Genomic DNA, 18,839 nt, shown 5'->3' on the forward strand with positions numbered 1-18,839 from the left:
CAGTTATTTATTCAGTTGCTAGCATCCTTTTCTAAAGATGAGAAAGTTTAAAGTTCCAGATAGTTGTGTTTAAATATGCTGCATAAATATTATATTTATAAAATGTTTAAGACATGGTGGAATGCCTTGTAAACTAAAGTATGTATTCACACATGCACGAGACTGACGGAACAACCCATGAAACAAACATGCTTGATTTCTTTAGGCAATGAAGCATCTATTCACCTCTTTAATGATTGTTGTGTCAATGGTCAAGGCCACATGCTCAATCTTTAAGGTCTTGTAAAAGTTAATCTATGTTAATTATTAAAGTGGAAATGGTGATAACGTTTTCTACTGATAGATTGCTAGTGGATAAATGGGTACCTCGAGTTGCACTTTAAAGACTTAAGAACTTGACATGCTATAGAAACAACTTTTCCAGAAAGTCACTGTTGGACATCAGGGTAAGATGTTGAAGGAAAACAAATGTTTCACTCATTACATACACTTTAGTTTACTGTATGTAAATATACTTTATGTCTAAATAAGAGAAAGTACTAAATCTTTTTTAACTTTGGAAAGTTATTGTGATATATTCATAGATTTTTTCAAGATTGCACATTTCATATTTATTACAAATGCGCAGAGGTCTGAGATAAATGTTTGATATAATGTAGGTTTCATGTTTATATGTTCTTGTTATATGTTGTGTCTTTTTTTGTTTTTGCTGCCGTGACTTAATACATTTTTTTATAATTGATATTGGGCTTGCTGTGGTTCTTGTCCAAATCAGTGCTAACATTTTCTGTTGTGTTTAAATATGCTGCATAAATATACATATGTAAATAAATCGCAGGATGGACCCAGCTGTTTTGAAACATCACTTGTTTAATTATTGCTTTTACTAAATGCCTTCACATAATGCTTTCGCTAGAGACATTTTTATCTAGAGTCAATAGGGCACTGAAAGTTTCTGGATTTATGAAGGAAACACTAAGGGAAATAGCTACTGAAATGTACATTGACACTAATGATGGCATGATCAGATGATTGAGTAGCATATTAATATGTAACTTTTATGACTGCATCAAAGAAACAAACACTTTACTGTCTGGTTGTCTAGAGCTAATGTATAGAAAAAAGAGGAATGGAGGCTTATACAAAAGAAGAACCGGGACATAGATTTAGGGATTCCAGATCATTAAAATATATAAAAGCAAAACACTTGTCATTTACTTTGTCTGCCTTTCTTACGTATTCAAGGTTTTTAAATTTTTAAAAGCTCACATCTTTTAAATAATAAGTAGTTTCAAACTGTTAATATAAACGGAATGCAGGGATCCAAGATCCCTTGTTATTTATTTACTTTTTATTATTTTCATTTCTCTAAATGATGCCAAAATGTATGAATTTCAGTTAAACCTTGTCCGCTACACATCGAGGTACATCCCTGTTATGTTACATCAATTTAATCAGCAACATCATGTTCTATTTTGAAACATACAGGTTCTAATTGTTACGAACAAAGAAATCCTCAATAAATAATGGGACCAATCGAGGCTGTTGGGAATCAATATGTGGTGTCCAGACGTATCTATTCAGAAGATTCTTTCAAAGACGACCACGCAAAGCTGCACAGATATCATAAAACTTTTTTTGATCATCTCCGTCTTTACTTCAGGTAAATAATACCCCTACTTGAGTTATTGTGATTCGAAGTACTGCATATGGAAATAGCAGTTGAACAGCTGAAATTAATTAATAATTAATTAGGTTCCATTTTTCCTAAGGTCAATGGCCCCTTCACAAATAGATTTAATATGTGTCCTATCATCATGAATTTGTTGGGATAATTCATTTTGTATGTATGATTGTACTTTGTATAATTGTACAGTTCATTATGTTCTGTTGCCAATATTTGTGTATCTAAGGTATATTTATAATTATTATATAATCAGTTGTTTTTGTGTATAGATGTGATGTTTAATTTGTAGTTACGAGTGTAAGCATTCAAAAATAATTAATAACCAATTGACAATAAAGTAATCCTATATGATCCTATGTGACCATATCAGTTCTTCCCCATCAAAACAACTACCTGTGCTTTTGCCTTAGATTTAGGAGGGCTGGCTCATTTTAACTTGGGGGCAAGTAAAGTACATTTCCCCAGTTCTTGCCCCCACCAATACAAATCAACTTGACTTGCATGTAGATTGTCTTTTAAGCTTCCGCCTCGTAGACCATGTCTGATTTGGATGGATTCCGTTAAGGAATTTGGGTGCACCCATGGGATAATTGCCCCCATTGCAAGCCACCCCCTGCATATATCTGTCCCTTACAAATGCAAAGAGTTTCACAATACGCAGAGAAGAGCAAAACAGCAATATTTTACGGATTTGCAAATCTGCACATTTGGATTTTATGGATTTATGATTATCCTTTTACACTCCTTGTTTTTTTCCATGAGTTATTTGTAATATCATGTAATTGGTCTTTTTTTTATTTTGAATCTTTCTTGTGTTTTATGTCCTTGTTATTATATGGTATGCCTCCAAACCTGACAATTTAAGATGGCAAATGGCTGTGGGTGCTGCAATACAAATTTGCTGAAGCTTACCTGACTATGCTCAGCATTAACCTAAAGGGGGGGTTTTATTCTTGCCTACATTGACACAAGTAGGTCTTGTAATGATGATTCAAATTCCATTGGTTATTAGCTAAGACATTCATAGGACCAACTTGGTTTTTGTCCTATTTGCCTTAGTTTAATCAGTGCTGGTAGACATATGGTATTATATAGGCCGAATGTATATTATTGCATAAAAACAGGTTATTTGCTTTGTTTTATTTTAGTTGTTCAGCAGAGAAGGCAAAGAAAATTGCCCTGACATTTTTTCCCATCGCTTCATGGCTTCCCATGTATCAAATAAAAGAATGGCTATTCGGTGATATTGTTTCTGGGATCAGCACCGGCCTTGTAGCAGTTTTGCAGGGTAAATCATTGCTTATAACACAAAACTAGTTGTAGCATAACCATTATTTTGTTATGTTGTTTTTATTTTCACTTGAAAAAGGCAGGTTAAATATATCAGAATCTTCAGAGTCAATCCACTCCAGGTTTTTGTGAAGGGATGAGTCCTTAAGGCCTTAATTTAAAATGTTAAAAGAAGTTTAAATGTCTGGCTACCATTATGTGGCATATTTACCAAAAAAGCAGTGAGTGCTTTTGAAACATATGTCAAGCATTCCCTGAAAAATAAATAATGAGGAAAATTTTACATGATTAAACAACTATTTCTTGAACGGGTTCGGGTGTTAAACGGTACAAGGAATTATGTTTCTTATGCAACATTTGTTATAAAAGGATTTTATTCATCAAAGTAGGTGGAACAGTACCTTTAATGTTAGGTTTATATAGACACACAAAAAGCACTAACTAAATAAAAATACATTGTGTTATTTATTTTACAGTTGAGCATTTTAATTAGGTTTACAAAAGCCTGTGTATGATGTGAGTGTGACGTTTAAATTTTATATTTCTACAATAAATGATGACACTCTTATTTGATGACACAAATGATTCTGAATGATTATTCAATACATAGCTCTAACAGTTAAAGATCACTTTTTTATTATTATTAAATATTAAACATATATTCAGAGATAATAACTCAAACACTGCAATTTTTCTTTTCGTAGGTCTGGCATTTGCGCTCCTAGTAAATGTTACTCCTGGGTATGGACTTTATGCAGCTTTTTTCCCAGTCATTATTTATTTTTTCTTTGGCACATCTAAGCATATATCAGTAGGTAAGTTTTCTCCTTCTACACAACACACATAAGGTTCACCTTCCCAAAAGTTTCTCTTGATGTAACATTATAGTAAAATAAGGGACACAAACTATTTTATATTAATGAACCGTGTCATATCATGGAACTGCAGATAACTTTCCAAAAACACTATGACTGAGTTAAATAATTAAAACAGGCTCTACAAATTGTATCAATTCGTATTGTTCATAAGAATAAAGAAACTTTACTTGCATTGTAGGATATTTTCATCTTTAGAGTTCTCACACTGTGTAAAAGAATCTACATAAATATTAGACTTGTGCATTCGTCTTCGGGCGAACATGAAAACGATCACGAAGAGTGCGTTTTCGTGTTCGTTCCGAAGACACGCCGAAGAGAAGACAGCGGCGGTAAAACGTAGGCGAAGACGAAGACACACACCACAGAGATCTTCGTGATCGTCTTCGTCTTTGTCTACCATTCTCCCCCCCCTTCTAACTTACCTTGGCATCGCGGCATCCCGGCAGTTCCTGGAAGCGGAAATCCACAGGTTCGCCATCACGGGTTATAGGGCAGTGCGAATGAGTCTATTCGTCGCCTACAGGGACCTCCTGGAAGACCCTGCAGGTGACCAATAGGCTCATCCCACTGGTCTCCCTCCCTGTTCAATTAGTTAAATGTCCGTACGAGCGACTTTATTGGTCGCTTGTACGGACATTTAACTAATTGAACAGGGAGGAAGACCAGTGGGATGTGCCGCGTAAGTTGCAGCATTGGGGTTTTAAAAGTCTGCACGAGCGACTCTGTTGGTCGCTCGTACAGACTTTTAAAACCCCAATGCTGCAACTTACCCGGCACATCCCACTGGCCTCCCTCCCTGTTCAATTAGTTAAATGTCCGTACAAGCGACCATTTAACTAATTTAACAGGGAGGGAGACCAGTGGGATGTGCCGGGTAAGTTACGGCACCAGGAGTTAACAGTCTGTACCAGCGACCCTATTGGTCGCCAGCAGGGGGCTCGTCTGCCATCAACCAATGGCAGACGAGCCCCCTGCTGACGACCAATAGAGTTGCTCATACGTACATTTAAACTCCTGGCGCCAGAGCTGCGTTAACCCCGTATTAACCCCTTAACCGGGGAAACAAAGAAAAACCGAACACGAAGAATGTATTCCGCGAATATTCGCCCGTTCCCGTCTTCTCTTCGGGCGAATATTCGCGGAATACGAGGATTTTTTTCCCCCCAAAGACGAGCACAAAGACGAACACGAAGAGCCCCCTGGTGCCCAAGTCTAATAAATATCATGTTGTGTAAAGATTATTTTGTATCATTCTTCTGTATGGGTCAAGTAGGATTCTCATGATTTTCATGTATATCTTTTTTTTCAGGCCCCTTTCCTGTGTTAAGTTTAATGGTTGGTACTGCTGTTCTCAGGTTAGCTCCTGGCGACCCTACAAATAATAGTACAGAGGCAATAACAGCATTAAATAACGAGCGAGTTGCCATAGCGGCATCTGTTACTGTGCTTGCCGGAATCTTCCAGGTCAGTTTCTAAAAAAAAGATATTGGCGATCATTGTTGCTTATTGTACCCTAATGTTCTTGTGTATTCTCACCAGACACAAAGCTCTCAAAGTTAAGTTTATTGCAAAATACGTTTAATTATGACATGCCAATCAATGCGATGTGCTGTTGCGGCACACAATGGCAATGAAAACTAAGGACAGCTTTGTTTCTTATTGTCTCCTAGTTGGCCCTGGGGCTCCTACAAGTTGGATTTATAGTGATCTATTTATCAGACTCTTTGATTAGTGGTTTTACAACAGCAGCTGCCATTCATGTTTTAATATCTCAGCTGAAATTTATCCTCGGGCTATCAATTGATGCATATAGTGGACCCTTGTCCTTGTTTTATGTAAGTATATTTATTGATTATTATTATTATCTTTCATTTATATAGCTACAACAATTTATGCAGCGCTTCATACAATACATATATATTCAAGCGGTATGAAAAGATTAGAATTGACAGACTAAGACAAACCGATACATTAGGCGGAGAGGGCCCTGCTCGCAAGCTTACAATCTTGAGATATATTTGCACTGTCTTCTAAATAATATACTTTTTCCCCTGCACCTAGTAATAATTACATTATGTGTCAGTGATTCTGTCATCGCTGACATAATGTAGTTATGAAATTCAAGCATGCAATATAGTATAATAAAAAAATAAATCATTTATTATATAAGCCTGGGCACATTTTATAGCTACTTCTCGTCTACTTCACGATAGATGAATGCATACAAGTAAACACTCTGGCTTCTGTTACAGTCATGAGCTTTACCATTAGCAGGAAGCTGTCCTTTCACAGTGCAGCAGCTACTCTATGATTGGTTGATTGGATTAAGGCCTGCCGAGTGTGACTGATATTTCCCATGGTTAAAATGATATAGAAATTATTATGTAAGTAGAAACATACATAATAATTGGTAAGACTGGGACAAAAATAGTATCAATTAAACATATAATATAACAGTGTCATACTATATTAAATCTCCCATACATTTCTGAAAACTATTGAAAGTTTCACTTTACTGTGGACGGTACTGTTGTAACATTTCATGATTGCCTTTTTATTTATTTTTTATCTTTGACTTTTTCTTTGAACCTAAGCACTTAACCAGAAAATCAGTTAACTTATTGACTTTTTTAACCAGAGCATCAGTTAACTTATTGATTTTCAAGTTTATAAATATTTTTTTTGGTTTTACAGACTTTAAGAGATATTTTTACAAATATTACGGAAACAAACATTGCTGATCTTGTTACGTCGATAATCATTATGGTTGTAGTGTTTGCTGTAAAAGAAATCAATGACCATTTTAAAGCAAAGATACCTGTACCAATCCCTATTGAAGTTATAATGGTAAGTAATCAATTAATTCAATCAAATTATAAATACTTTTAATAATGCAGCAGCTTCAATTTGCCATTACAACATGTAGCAACGTCTGTAAAAACAATATAAGCAAATATTCTTAGTACTGCCTTTTTGTTGCATGAAGTAGATTGTACCCTATTACATTGGTTTTTTTTTACTCTAGCAAACAAAATCCACAAGATAACTGTCAAAATAAGGCAAGAAGAACGATAAAGTGTAATATAAACATTTTCATTGATGCATAATTATAAGAATAATTAACATGTTTCATATTAATTAAGCCTACCCTGGGAAGTAGCCATGTATGCGCCCACCGCAACAATTTGAACCCACATGTTTCACACATATACTGTATGTCCTATATTTCTGTAACTAACAGTACAGTTTACTTTTCTTGCACTTTGGATGTGTCACTCGGTGGGCTAAATGACAGATATTTGTATATTTACAATTTAGAACTATTACTCAAAATAGTAATTTATCTCTCCTTATTCCCTAGACTGTCATAGCAACTGGAGTTTCATATGCTTTTAACTTCCAAAATAAATACGGTGTTGACATTGTTGGGACACTAGAAAAAGGGTAAGAATATATTTTGTAATTTACAATCCACCTCTTTATTTGGTTATACTAATTGTAAGACACATACATATACAGAACCACAAACAGAAACAAAGCTTTAATAGTCATATGTAATAGTTAACTGTAGCCTTTATTCCATTACATTGCCAGAATACAAAATTACTAATATATATATATATATATATATATATATAATATATTTTCCATGCTGCTGATCACCACATATATTATAATTTATTTATTAAGCACCAACAAATTACGCAGCACTGTACAATTTAAATGGGGCAGTTAAATTATTATTAACATTAGTACACACAGACACATCAGGTGATAAGAACCCTGCCTGTGAGCTTGCCATCTAGCCTAATGGTACTTTTCTACAAAGTTCCAGTTCCGTGGTGAAAAGAGGGAGTAGTGGCTCTATTGTAGCCGTTATTAGGGTGGTTTCAGCAGCATGAAAAGAGGATATATAAATAAAATAAAATGTATAGTGTTGCCCTGCTGTATGTGGGCTGTATAGCTGAGTAACTAATTCCCTTCTCTGAGTTTATACATCCATACTGCGGAAGAGCATTTTCTATGTGCTGCTCAACAACATGTATGATATATGTGTCCGGGAGAAAAATGGCTGATGTGGTACCTATTTTATATATAGAATGCTGCCACTGTGCCTTTTAGACATCTAGCTTTTTATATTCCATCCTTGATACATCCAATTTAATAAATAAATATATTTTTGAGACTATTAATATTTATTCCAACACATTGTATAACCAAGTATCATAGACAGTTCTAGATTTTTCCATATAGTTCTATCTAATATTTGAAGTACCCTGGCATATTTTTACAGTATGTCTATAGCTCAAGTCTGATAACATGTCTCTGTTGCTGGTTCTATCAATCACTAGCCACCCATACTTCTCTGTGTGACATAGTTCACTCTTGTTTGTACAGATTTCAGCCTCCAGCAGCACCAAGATTATCAGTATTTCAGGAATGTATAGCTGATGGATTCTCCATTGGAATCGTAGGATTTGCTATCGGGTTTTCTGTAGCAAAAGTTTATTCTATAAAACATGACTATGTTATTGACGGCAATCAGGTAAGTTAATAGGCTTTGTACAAGAGCTATAGGTCAGTTTTAGTATAGGCCGATAACAAAGAGTCCAATGATATGATCAATGATTCCTATGAGCCACTTTCAAAACTCTAAAAGTTTTAAAAAGTTGACAGATCAATAGCAGTAGTGATTAATCGGGAATGTACCTCAAGGGCATGATAGGCCTAATGCTGAATACCACTCTTGTAGAATGGTATGTTTAAATGGATTCTAGCAATATTTAGAGATATTTTTTGTGGATGTCATTACATCATTTTGTATGTGATATTTAATTTGAATTATTTGGCTCATAAACTCAGATAAATATTTATAGATGAGCCACTTTATATGCAAACCTTTTTCTTCACATATTGACACAAAATCATGTAAAGATTGCCCTAGTGTGTGAGCATTTGTCTTTTGTCTGGATATGTTAGTATGTGTGTGTCCTGGTATGTTTGTGAGTGGGTATTTTAGTGTGTGAACATATGTATTTGGTGATGTTAGTATGTGTGTGTGACTGGTTGCATTAGTTTAATTACCTGTGTATGTTAGTGTTAAGTGTCTGTGTGTATTAGTGCAGAGTGTCTAGTTCTGTTGGTGTCAGTGTTTGGGTGTGTGTTAATGTGAGTGCCCCTCCCCACGTTAGGCTTTGGATCCCCCATTGATGCTTGCAACATCTCTGTGAACCCCTGTGAACCCTCTGTGACAAGGGACAGGTCTGTCCTTCAATTTCAAGACTGACCTTGCCGGTCTGGAGCACAATGTCACAATGCATGTAATAGGCTAGGTTTCCATTTGGGTATTTTTTGCAAATAATAATAATAACGCCAATTCAGCCACACTGCGTTTTATTAGTGAAAGACGCTGCGGCCAGATGTTAGCTGTTCTTCAATAGGAAATCACACAATGCCATATCCACTTGGCGTTTTTTTGGGGCTCTGTGGCAGTTTTTTAAGATCGCAGCATGTTGACACTCTGGCGTTTTTTGCAAGGAAATCTTGGCGTTTTTCTCCAACAGAAGTCTATGAGAGAGAAAAAAAAACGCCATGAAAACGCCATGTGGGTTTTGCCGTTGCGTTTTTTTATGGCGTTTTTTTTTCACAGTTACAAAAAAGGGGCAGGACCCAGGAAGAGGAAGAGCTGCCATTTTCCAGTATTGTGGTAAAACTTTTATCTGCTTGTACACTGTGTGCTGTCTCTGTGTAATTTATTAGCAGCATGGCACCCAGAATTGTCTTTGATCTGTCCAAGCTTAGTCAACTAGTGAGTATCCCTTGCAATTTGCACCATCATTTGGGGCCAATCTTCCTAGAGGAGCAGACATTCGGAATAAAGCATGCCTTACAAACCACAGAAAAGAGACAAAAGGGTCCGCCAGGGTGTGTTTAAGTAGAACTCTACCAAGGAAATGACATCAGGAGGGGGCAGATACTTGACATTTATCCTAATGCCTTTTAGCTGGGTGAAAATTCTATCTTGTAAAGGCTGGCAAAACTGCCTAAGGTCAAAAAAGCAATTTCCACAGAAAGGCTAAAACGCCAGAAAAACGCCAAAACGTTTTCCATCAAGAAAATAACGCAGGAAAAAAACCCAAGTGGAAACCTAGCCATACAAAGATGTTACACAGGACACTCCCTGATTCATTCTGAATAATGTCTTGCAGGAACTAGTGGCTTTTGGACTAAGCAACATATTTGGAGGTTGCTTTAAAGGTTTTGCTGCAAGTACATCATTGTCAAGGTCAGCTGTCCAGGAGAGCACAGGAGGAAAAACTCAGGTAATAAGTCATTACATTATAAATGAATTTATTTACAAAGCCCCAAAAGGTTTCATAGTTCTATTGCAATTATGGCAGAATACAAAATTAACAATATACAAATTAATAATACTATGAACTAAAATTAGACAAACGGTTAAAGAATGGCTTAAAGATAAGGCTTTGATCTAGCTAGCGTGCAGTCTATTATGTTATAAATGACCTGCCTATATGTCAATAAACATTCCTTTAAAGTGATGAAGGTAAAGAAAGAGTAAGAAAACAATACCATTAACCTTTATATAAAGAGCAGTTTATCCATACGACTTACATATCAGTGGAGACGCTGCTAAAAAGTCAATATTCTTCTAAATGAAAGCAGATAAGTAAAAACTGTAAAGAGCTGATTGCCACTTGAGGTGCTTAGTGAGGAGGCACTGGCTGAGGTCAGGACTGCTGTCTTCTGTGGCATTAGACTTCTGCTGTAGATGAAACATCAGACTACATATATATAAGGGCTCATATATAGAAATATATATATATATATATATATATATATATATATAGTACCTGAAAGCCAAGGTAAGTATCCAATTGAGGAGGCATAAGATCAATCAGGGTCAGAGACAATGTAAAAGCCTGAATCGATAACCAAGGGTCAAAATCAGAGAATAAGCAATGCAATCAAATTCCACGTCCACAGAATCAACAAACCAGGCTAGGAACTGCAATTCTCTAGCAAAGAGGTTGGGAGCATGCCCAGGTTATATAGGCGACTGGGAGAATGAGAGACACATGTGACAGGAGCATATGTCCATGGAGAGGCAGAGAGTCCAGCAACCGAAAAGCCATTTGGTGGCATAAAGGTTAGGTGTTATACCTAACATATGCAAGGTTTGTTTTCTTGAAACTTCCATGGCTCCTAAAAGGATATTTAAGTTTAAAACCAAGAACTAGTAGCAATCTTAGCTGTCTTCTACCAAACAAAACTGGGAAGTTAGAAGTATTGGCAAGTCATGAAAAATATGATCTAATTAGTATCACAGAAACATGGTGGAACTTACAAGACAGTAAGTTTAAATGAGAGCCAGGCAAAATACAAAAGGGTTACGGCATGTCTGGGAATGCTGGTGATATTAATAAACTATATTAGTATTTAGTTAAAACTGAAATTTATAAAAAAAATTGTAAAATATGTTTATTTTTACAGGTTGCTGGTCTCTTATCAGCTATAATTGTTATGATTGTCACTTTGGCTATAGGATTTCTACTTGAACCTCTACAAAAGGTACTAATTTATTTCAGCTTTACAGTGAGGGATCCCTATTAACACCGATCAACCATAACTTTATGACCAACTGCCTAATATTGTGTAGGCCCCCTTTGGACGCAAAAACAGCCCTGACCCGTCAAGGGCATGGACTCCACTAGAACTCTTAATGTGTGCTATGGTTTCTGTCACCAAGGTGTTAGCAGCAGATCCATTAAGTCCTGTAAGTTGGGAGGTGGGGCCTCCATGGATGCATACACACCTGGCCATCCACGTTATGTAAAAGAAAACATGATTCATCACACCAGGGCCACCCTTTTCCATTGCTCAGTCATCTAGTGCTTATGCTTGCGTGCCCACTCTAGGCACTTTTGGCAGTAAAGAGGGGTCACGGTGACTGATCTGCGGCTACGCAGCCCCATACGCAATGTACTTTGATGTACTGAGTGTTCTGATACCTTTCTATCAGAACCAGCATTAACTTTTGCAGCAATTTCAGCTATAGTTGCTCATCTGTTGGATTTGACCACAGGGGCCAGCCTTTGCCCTCCACGTGCATCAATGATCCTTGTAGGCCCTGTAACCTTTGCATTGCTTTTCCTTCCTTGGACCATTTTTTATAGGTACTGACCACTGCAGACCAGGAACACCAAACAAGAGCTGCAGTTTTGGAGATGACCCAGTCATCTAGCCATCACAATTTGGCCCTTAACAAAGTCGCTCAGATCCTTACACTTGCATTTTTCATGCTTCTAACACATCAACTTTGAGGACGAAATGTTCACTTTCTGCTTAATATATCCCACCATACCTGGGAACTCTCTGGGTTTGACCCGGAGATCTCTGGGTGAAGCACCACTTCTCTGATTCTCTGGGTCAAGACCCGAATCCTCTGGTTCGCCCATTTTGCCTTTAAATGGGGGTGTTTCCCGATGCCAGCCGGACCGCCCACTGATGGCACAGGACCGCCCCGCTGACATCAGTGGGCAGTCGTGGCCGCATCCCACAAGGGAAGGCTCCGGGTAGCCGTAGTGAAGAAGTTCCCAGGTATATATCCCACCCACTAACAGGTGCAATGATAACAAGATTTTCTGTATTATTCACTTCACCTATCAGTGGTCAGAATGTTATGGCTGATTGGTGTATGTACAGAGTATAATTAGACCTTACAGTACAACCATAAATGTTGTAAGAAAAAACATGTTCCAAAAATGCCTTAGTTATTCTATCTTTGCACGCTATAAAAACTGACTCAAATGGTAAAAAAGCCAGAGTGTATTCCAAAACATTCCTACAAAATAACATTGTGTAGGTATATCAATACATGGGAACTTTAAAGTGTAGTCTATTCTACTCTGGGAGTTGATTAGCCACATAAGGGATTGAGTTAGTCACGCATATGGACTAGGCTAGCCTCAGAGGGACTCGGGCTTGAATTAAGCCGGAAGCAGGCAAATGCCACTCCCCTTTACAGAGAAAGTATTGACTCAGGTCATTCCCAGAGAGTTCCCAGGTATGTGTAAAGCCCTTGCATAACCATAAACTGAGTCACATACAAGGCTCAGGACACACAATTTCCTACCAAGCGGCAGAGAAAGTAGAGCATAATATAAGCAAGCAAAAATAAACTGTTTATTAAACATACAATATAACTTTCTTTTCTTCTTCATTTAGTCTGTTCTGGCAGCGTTAGTCGTTATCAATTTGAAAGGAATGCTAATGCAGTTTAATGAAATTCCAAACTTATTCCGGAAAGATAAATATGATTGCGTAAGTAAAGCTATACATTTTTATACTTTAGACTATGGTTGTATGTGGTTACAAGAGTTTATTATAGTAATTTGAGAAATGCACTAGACAGTAGACACCTCACCAAAGAGTACATTATGTCATTCTGGTATGGGAGAGCTGACTTATAAGATCTCCAGTGACAAGATGTCATTTTTTAAACATAATCATATAAGCTCTTGTAAGCACTTCTCTTACAACTAGATTACAAATTCCATTAAATTCTGAAGAAAGAGCCACCGGTCCTCACAGATGCCTGCAAGAACCCAGAAAAAGAAGAGGAGAAAGCTTTTCAGCTTGTTGCCCTTACAACATTGCTCTGGTTCACCTTGTTCCACTTCTGACATTATATCTGAAGCCTTTGGACACATTAGCAAAAAGCATCTATTCTTTGTACTGCAAGAACACTGCTGCATTTTTATAAGGACAGATAATGTTATATGTTTTTAATATTCTTTACGAATTTTGGATCTCCACACACATACTGTTCCTAAAACATATTAAAAGAACAATCGTTTTGCCCTACTGGGTTGAGACAAATATATTATATTGATGTGCTTGTTTTATACAGCGTGCTGTGGGATGTTAAGCCTGTACTTATGTGACCTTCGGTTAAACTAATTTTCTTTACTGGTGTTTTCAAAAAGCTGCGGCATCATAAACGGTACAATGTCCAATGACCATGAACAACATTATACGTTTCATTCAAATGTAAAATGATGTACTTAACTTGGAACTCTTTAGCTGTTTGCCAAAAAAAAAAAAAACTCCTGGTTAACGTAATAATGTCCTGTTGTTTTGCAGAGCGAGTTCACAAAAGACCAAAGTACCATCATAATTATAGCAATAAAAAGGGAGTTTACACAGTTTCTTAATCTCTCAATTACCCTTTCCAGATAATTTAGATAGTAAATTCAGTAAAATTAATACAAGCACATGCGCTCATTACAACATTTACTGTCAGAAGTCCTACAATGGCAGTAGCTCACCAATATAATCATATATAAATATGATATGGATTATTACAGTAATTGTGAACTTTGATTAAAGGGGCATTTTATACCCCATCCCTGGGTTTACATTTTAAACAGACTGTTTATTTTAACGAAAGATTATTTCTGAAAACAATTATGTCCCAAATCCTTAATTTTATAATTCAGTGTATGCAATGAACCAAGGCAATGGTGGTTGTAGATTAATTTAAGCAATGTGCATGTTAGAAACAGACATTGGAATCACGTGTACCACAGAAGCAGCCATCTTAACATGTTATTGCTCAGCTGTTAATTGGTTCAGGCAGCTTTCTAAGTTGAAGTGAAGTTTAGTTAATAAGAAATCGATGAGAACAGGAAACCAATTAGGTGTGTTAGTTGTTACTTTTATAACAAATAAAATTAAAATTTTACTTTTATTGAAACTTAAACTTATAAAATAATAAAACAAAAAATAGAAGGATAGAACCACCAAGTTAAAAATGAGGCAGAGACGAGGGCAATAAAAGTGGGAATGGGGATTAGCCACTTGCTATCCTCATCCCTCACCCTGCCTACCTAAAAGCAGATAGCTACTACAAAGACTCTATCGAACATTGTAGTGAGGCATACTTCAGCTATAGCTATACTTAGCTATAGTGTAGAGCCTCTTTACTAGCAAGTAGAAAAACCAAAAATTTCACCATCTTCATCAGGGTTTTGGTCCCCCCATTTTAAATGATTTAATACATGTTACATGTTATAGTTATTTTTGAGGATCCAATGCCAACTCCTGGACACATTGGGAGGCCTTTTCTGGGTCTCAGATTCCATGAAATAAACTAGATGCTTAAATATTAACAATGCAATTTCACTGATTGAAAGAAATAACACACATGTTTTATAAAATAAATTTAGTTATGCCAAAAAGCTCTAAAAGCAACAGTTCCTCTGTGAGGTGTGTGTTCACGAAAATGTGTTTAAAATAAGATAAGTGTAATGCCCCGTGAACGCGCAGTTAAACCTATTACTTTCCATTGGATTACATGTCTTTAACAATGCAAGGTTTAGGCTCAACTCATCCTTTCTTCCAGCAGAAGCACACACGGTCAGGCCATTATGATAAATGGGTAAATGCTTAGTTCACCTGTAGATTTCTAGTTTAGTGAATGCCCCCCATCAGTATATTAATTTAGCCCTAAAAGGTAAAACTGTGTTTTGGCTACAAGTGACAAGTATGGATGCTTTAGTATTCATTTTTAGCTTTAAATCTTGAATTGATTGCTCATAATTTGTTCCTTTTGACATTCACAGGTAGTGTGGGTGGTTACATTTTTGGCTGCTGTTTTACTTGGCCTTGATCTTGGATTGGCTGCAGGAGTGGGATTTGAACTGCTAACTGTGGTGTTTCGTACTCAATTGTAAGTACTGTGCATTGTGAATCTGACTATATTTCTGTAAATACTTGTTGAAGGTTAAAAAAAATGAAAACACAGGAAATTACTTAATTTCATCTTGTGTTACGATGCTCTTGTCGGGTTATGTAAAGTCATGCTTTACAAAGTCAATTCAATATATCGCACTTCTGATCCTTACCCTAGTCATGTACACTGCAATATCACAGAGATTGTTCATCTTTTTTTGTACTGTTTTACGAAGGTTGATAAATTTGTCCGAAGATTACTCCACAATCTGTTCTTTTATGCATATCTGCGACAGCTGCATAAAAGCAATAACTAAGTATTACTAAGGTCATCTCAGTCACATCACATGGATGTAGTGCAGGATTAAGACCCTCCTGGAGCCATTAGGTGTTTACATACAGACACACATATGTACACACAAAAACATCCTTACCTCTCAAGCATTTGGTTCTTCTGCTCACAACCATGTCTAGGCTAAAGTAGACTAAACACTGAAGCTCCTGCTATTGGAAATCCAAACAAATATGCTGTACTTTGTGTTTTACAGCCCCAAGTGCTCTCAGGTTGCTAATGTTGGTGGAAGCAATGTTTACAAGAACAGAAAAGACTATAACGATGTAAGTTTAGAGATTTTTGAAAGTTTATTTATTTGGACTAGTATATATATATATATATATATATATATAGATATGTCTTTACAGTTATGTTTTCTGCTCTAGATATATGAGCCAGAGGGAGTGAAAATATTCAGATGTCCATCACCCATCTTTTTTGCCAATATTGACTTTTTCAAGGATAAACTCAAAGCTGCAGTAAGTTTAACTATAGGGTGCTAATTTGTGTTTATGCGTACCCATCTTCAAAAAAAAATAAAAAATTAATAAAAAATGTTTCTTATAGGCAGGGTTCAACCCACTTAGGGTGTTACGTAAGAGGAACAAGGCTTTAAGAAAAATCAAGAAGTTGATAAGTAAAGGAGAACTTCAAATTACACCTGTAAGTATGAATGGGTTTTTTTCTTGTTACATTCTCCAATTCCGAAATCGTAACTTAATTATTCTATGACATTTCATTTTGCAGAAAGGATTGATCTGTACTTCTTACGACTATAAAGACTCCGATGATGAAGAATTAGACAACAACAGAATAGAGGAGCTGGACCAGCCTCTGAATAAAGCTGACATACCTTTTGACATAGATTGGAATGCTGATCTTCCCAATAAAATTATGGTTCCCAAAGTTGACATCCACAGTTTGATTATTGATTTTGGGGCAGTGTCATTCCTCGATATGTCTGGAATGAAGGGCCTAAAAGGGGTATGTGACCCTTAAATAAGGCATTAACAATTAGGACAATACAGTCTTTTTTTTATTTTTTTCAAGCTAATGTCTCACAAATCATTTACAGCTAGACATCTAAAGGCTTTTAAGAATGTATTTTAGCCATAAAAAAAGTTTCAGTATTTTTTAGAAGTTAATTATTCACAGACATTACTAACATGCATTGTATTATTTTGTACATTTCCTCAATAATGATTGTATTTTTTGTACTTTAATGACCTACTATGAAAATAAGGGATGAGGCAGAATAGAAAAAAATGGTGATTGGGTGGATGGGAGAGAGTTTTTTTTAAAAGAAAATATTTGCTACTGTAATGGTCTATTGTTTTATATTTTCTTTCTTAAGAATTCCTGTATGACAAAATATGCATTATATAATTGTACAATAGCATATTAGTTTCATGCATTACATATATTATCTATTATATTTGAAACTGAAATAGGCAGATTAGATGGGCCTTTACTTCTTACAGTATCTCACAAAAGTGAGTACACCCCTCACATTTTTGTAAATATCTAACAAATTAATGTTGTACTATAGTATTAGAATGATGGCCCTATGATGTTAACATGTTTTAAAATATAGGTGTATTAGCTTGATAATATTCATGGGTAGGCAAAACCGTCTTTCACCTATAAATTCTACACAACGGAAATATTTTTTTTTCTATTTCAAAATATATGTAGCTAAAATTCATGCTTCTTGCCGATCTTTTTTTTAACAGGTTTTGAAAGAATTCATAAAGATTGAAGTCGATGTTTACATAGCAGGCATGGATGGTAATATATTTTTGTATTCTTTTGATTTCTGCACTTAAGTTTGGTATTAACTAGGGAAAATATAGTGAAATGTATCCTAATGTAAAGTATGAAAACTATAATGATGTAATCAAATCATTAGTAAAATGGCATCTACTTTTGAGTCATATATGTTAGTACAAGTTATCCATGTGTCAAAACATTTTTCAAACATTTTTGCCTTACTCTTTTAAAGGTACTTAAAATTAATCAGTAGTCACATGGATATTTAAAGTGTTACTTACATCAAGGGAAATATTAATATATACATGTTTACCTATACTCAAAGGAAGGAAAATTTATATTTATCCCTCAACTTTCTAATAATTACTAAATAATAATTTAAGGTTGTGTTTCCCTTTTTGTCATTTGTAGACAATCTTCTGGATAAACTTGAACGATGTGGCTTTTTCGATGACACAATTACAACATCAATGATTTTCCTCTCTGTGCATGATGCCGTGTTACATGTGCTGGTAAAGAAGGAGCTAAATAGCTTGTCAAAATTGAAAGAAATCAAGGTAATTAGCCATTCTTATTGAATATGGTCCATGTGTGTTTCCTGATTTCAATAATAATTCTACTGTACGCCTACACAGGAGAAAGAAACGGGATTCTATGCAGATGAAAATAAGAATGGGAGTACTGGACACAAAGAATACTCTGTAAGTATGACCTGGCCGAAATCTTATTTGCTCTATTCGCTATGTTTTTAATAGGTTCCATATGATAACAGTTTTCTTAGTGATAAAACACTTTAATTAACTCTTCATTACCTTTGCTTCAGGTCATCATACAATTCAGGTTTCACTCATGTGAGGCATTTCAAGTGGATATTAAATGCAATAACAAAAAAAATATGGAAGCTTGATGAAAAATGATGTTCTAGATTACATTACAGACAAAAAAATGACATTATATATTACACACTACTACAGATGTTTTAAATAACAGAAATGTTCTTGCTTTTTAGCTAACAGTTTCATCACAGTTATGATTCAGTAGGATGAAGATTCCTTCTAAGTGACCATGTAACCAGAGAACTGAGAAAATCTGAAGGAAAACCAGAACATATAATGTATCAGTGACT

General features: G+C 35.7%; 1 protein-coding gene across 1 annotated transcript; it reads left to right on the plus strand.

The window, feature by feature from the left end:
* Positions 1-1,526: 1,526 nt before the first annotated feature.
* LOC149302881 (chloride anion exchanger-like) lies at positions 1,527-18,620 on the plus strand. The gene is made up of 20 exons (XM_089482088.1): positions 1,527-1,663; positions 2,836-2,975; positions 3,682-3,792; positions 5,165-5,319; positions 5,526-5,690; positions 6,550-6,702; positions 7,217-7,299; positions 8,254-8,401; positions 10,065-10,178; positions 11,368-11,445; positions 13,102-13,197; positions 15,501-15,607; positions 16,158-16,227; positions 16,330-16,422; positions 16,511-16,606; positions 16,691-16,927; positions 17,677-17,731; positions 18,125-18,257; positions 18,336-18,414; positions 18,537-18,620. The coding sequence occupies exons 1-20, from the start codon at positions 1,527-1,529 to the stop codon at positions 18,618-18,620; spliced, it is 2,334 nt and encodes a 777-aa protein (XP_089338214.1).
* Positions 18,621-18,839: the final 219 nt, after the last annotated feature.

This window comes from Sceloporus occidentalis, unplaced genomic scaffold, assembly GCF_023333645.1.
Source record: "Sceloporus occidentalis isolate IW3139 unplaced genomic scaffold, rSceOcc1.0.p SCAF_17, whole genome shotgun sequence".
Classification (NCBI taxonomy): Eukaryota; Metazoa; Chordata; class Lepidosauria; order Squamata; family Phrynosomatidae; genus Sceloporus; species Sceloporus occidentalis.

Bases quoted from the DNA above. Each gene is read 5' to 3' on its own strand.
- LOC149302881 (XM_089482088.1), top strand. From the start codon at position 1,527: ATGGGACCAATCGAGGCTGTTGGGAATCAATATGTGGTGTCCAGACGT. The intron at 18,258-18,335 runs GAAAGAAATCAA...ATAATTCTACTG, and splicing joins CTAAATAGCTTGTCAAAATT to TACGCCTACACAGGAGAAAG. The intron at 18,415-18,536 runs GTAAGTATGACC...CCTTTGCTTCAG, and splicing joins CTGGACACAAAGAATACTCT to GTCATCATACAATTCAGGTT.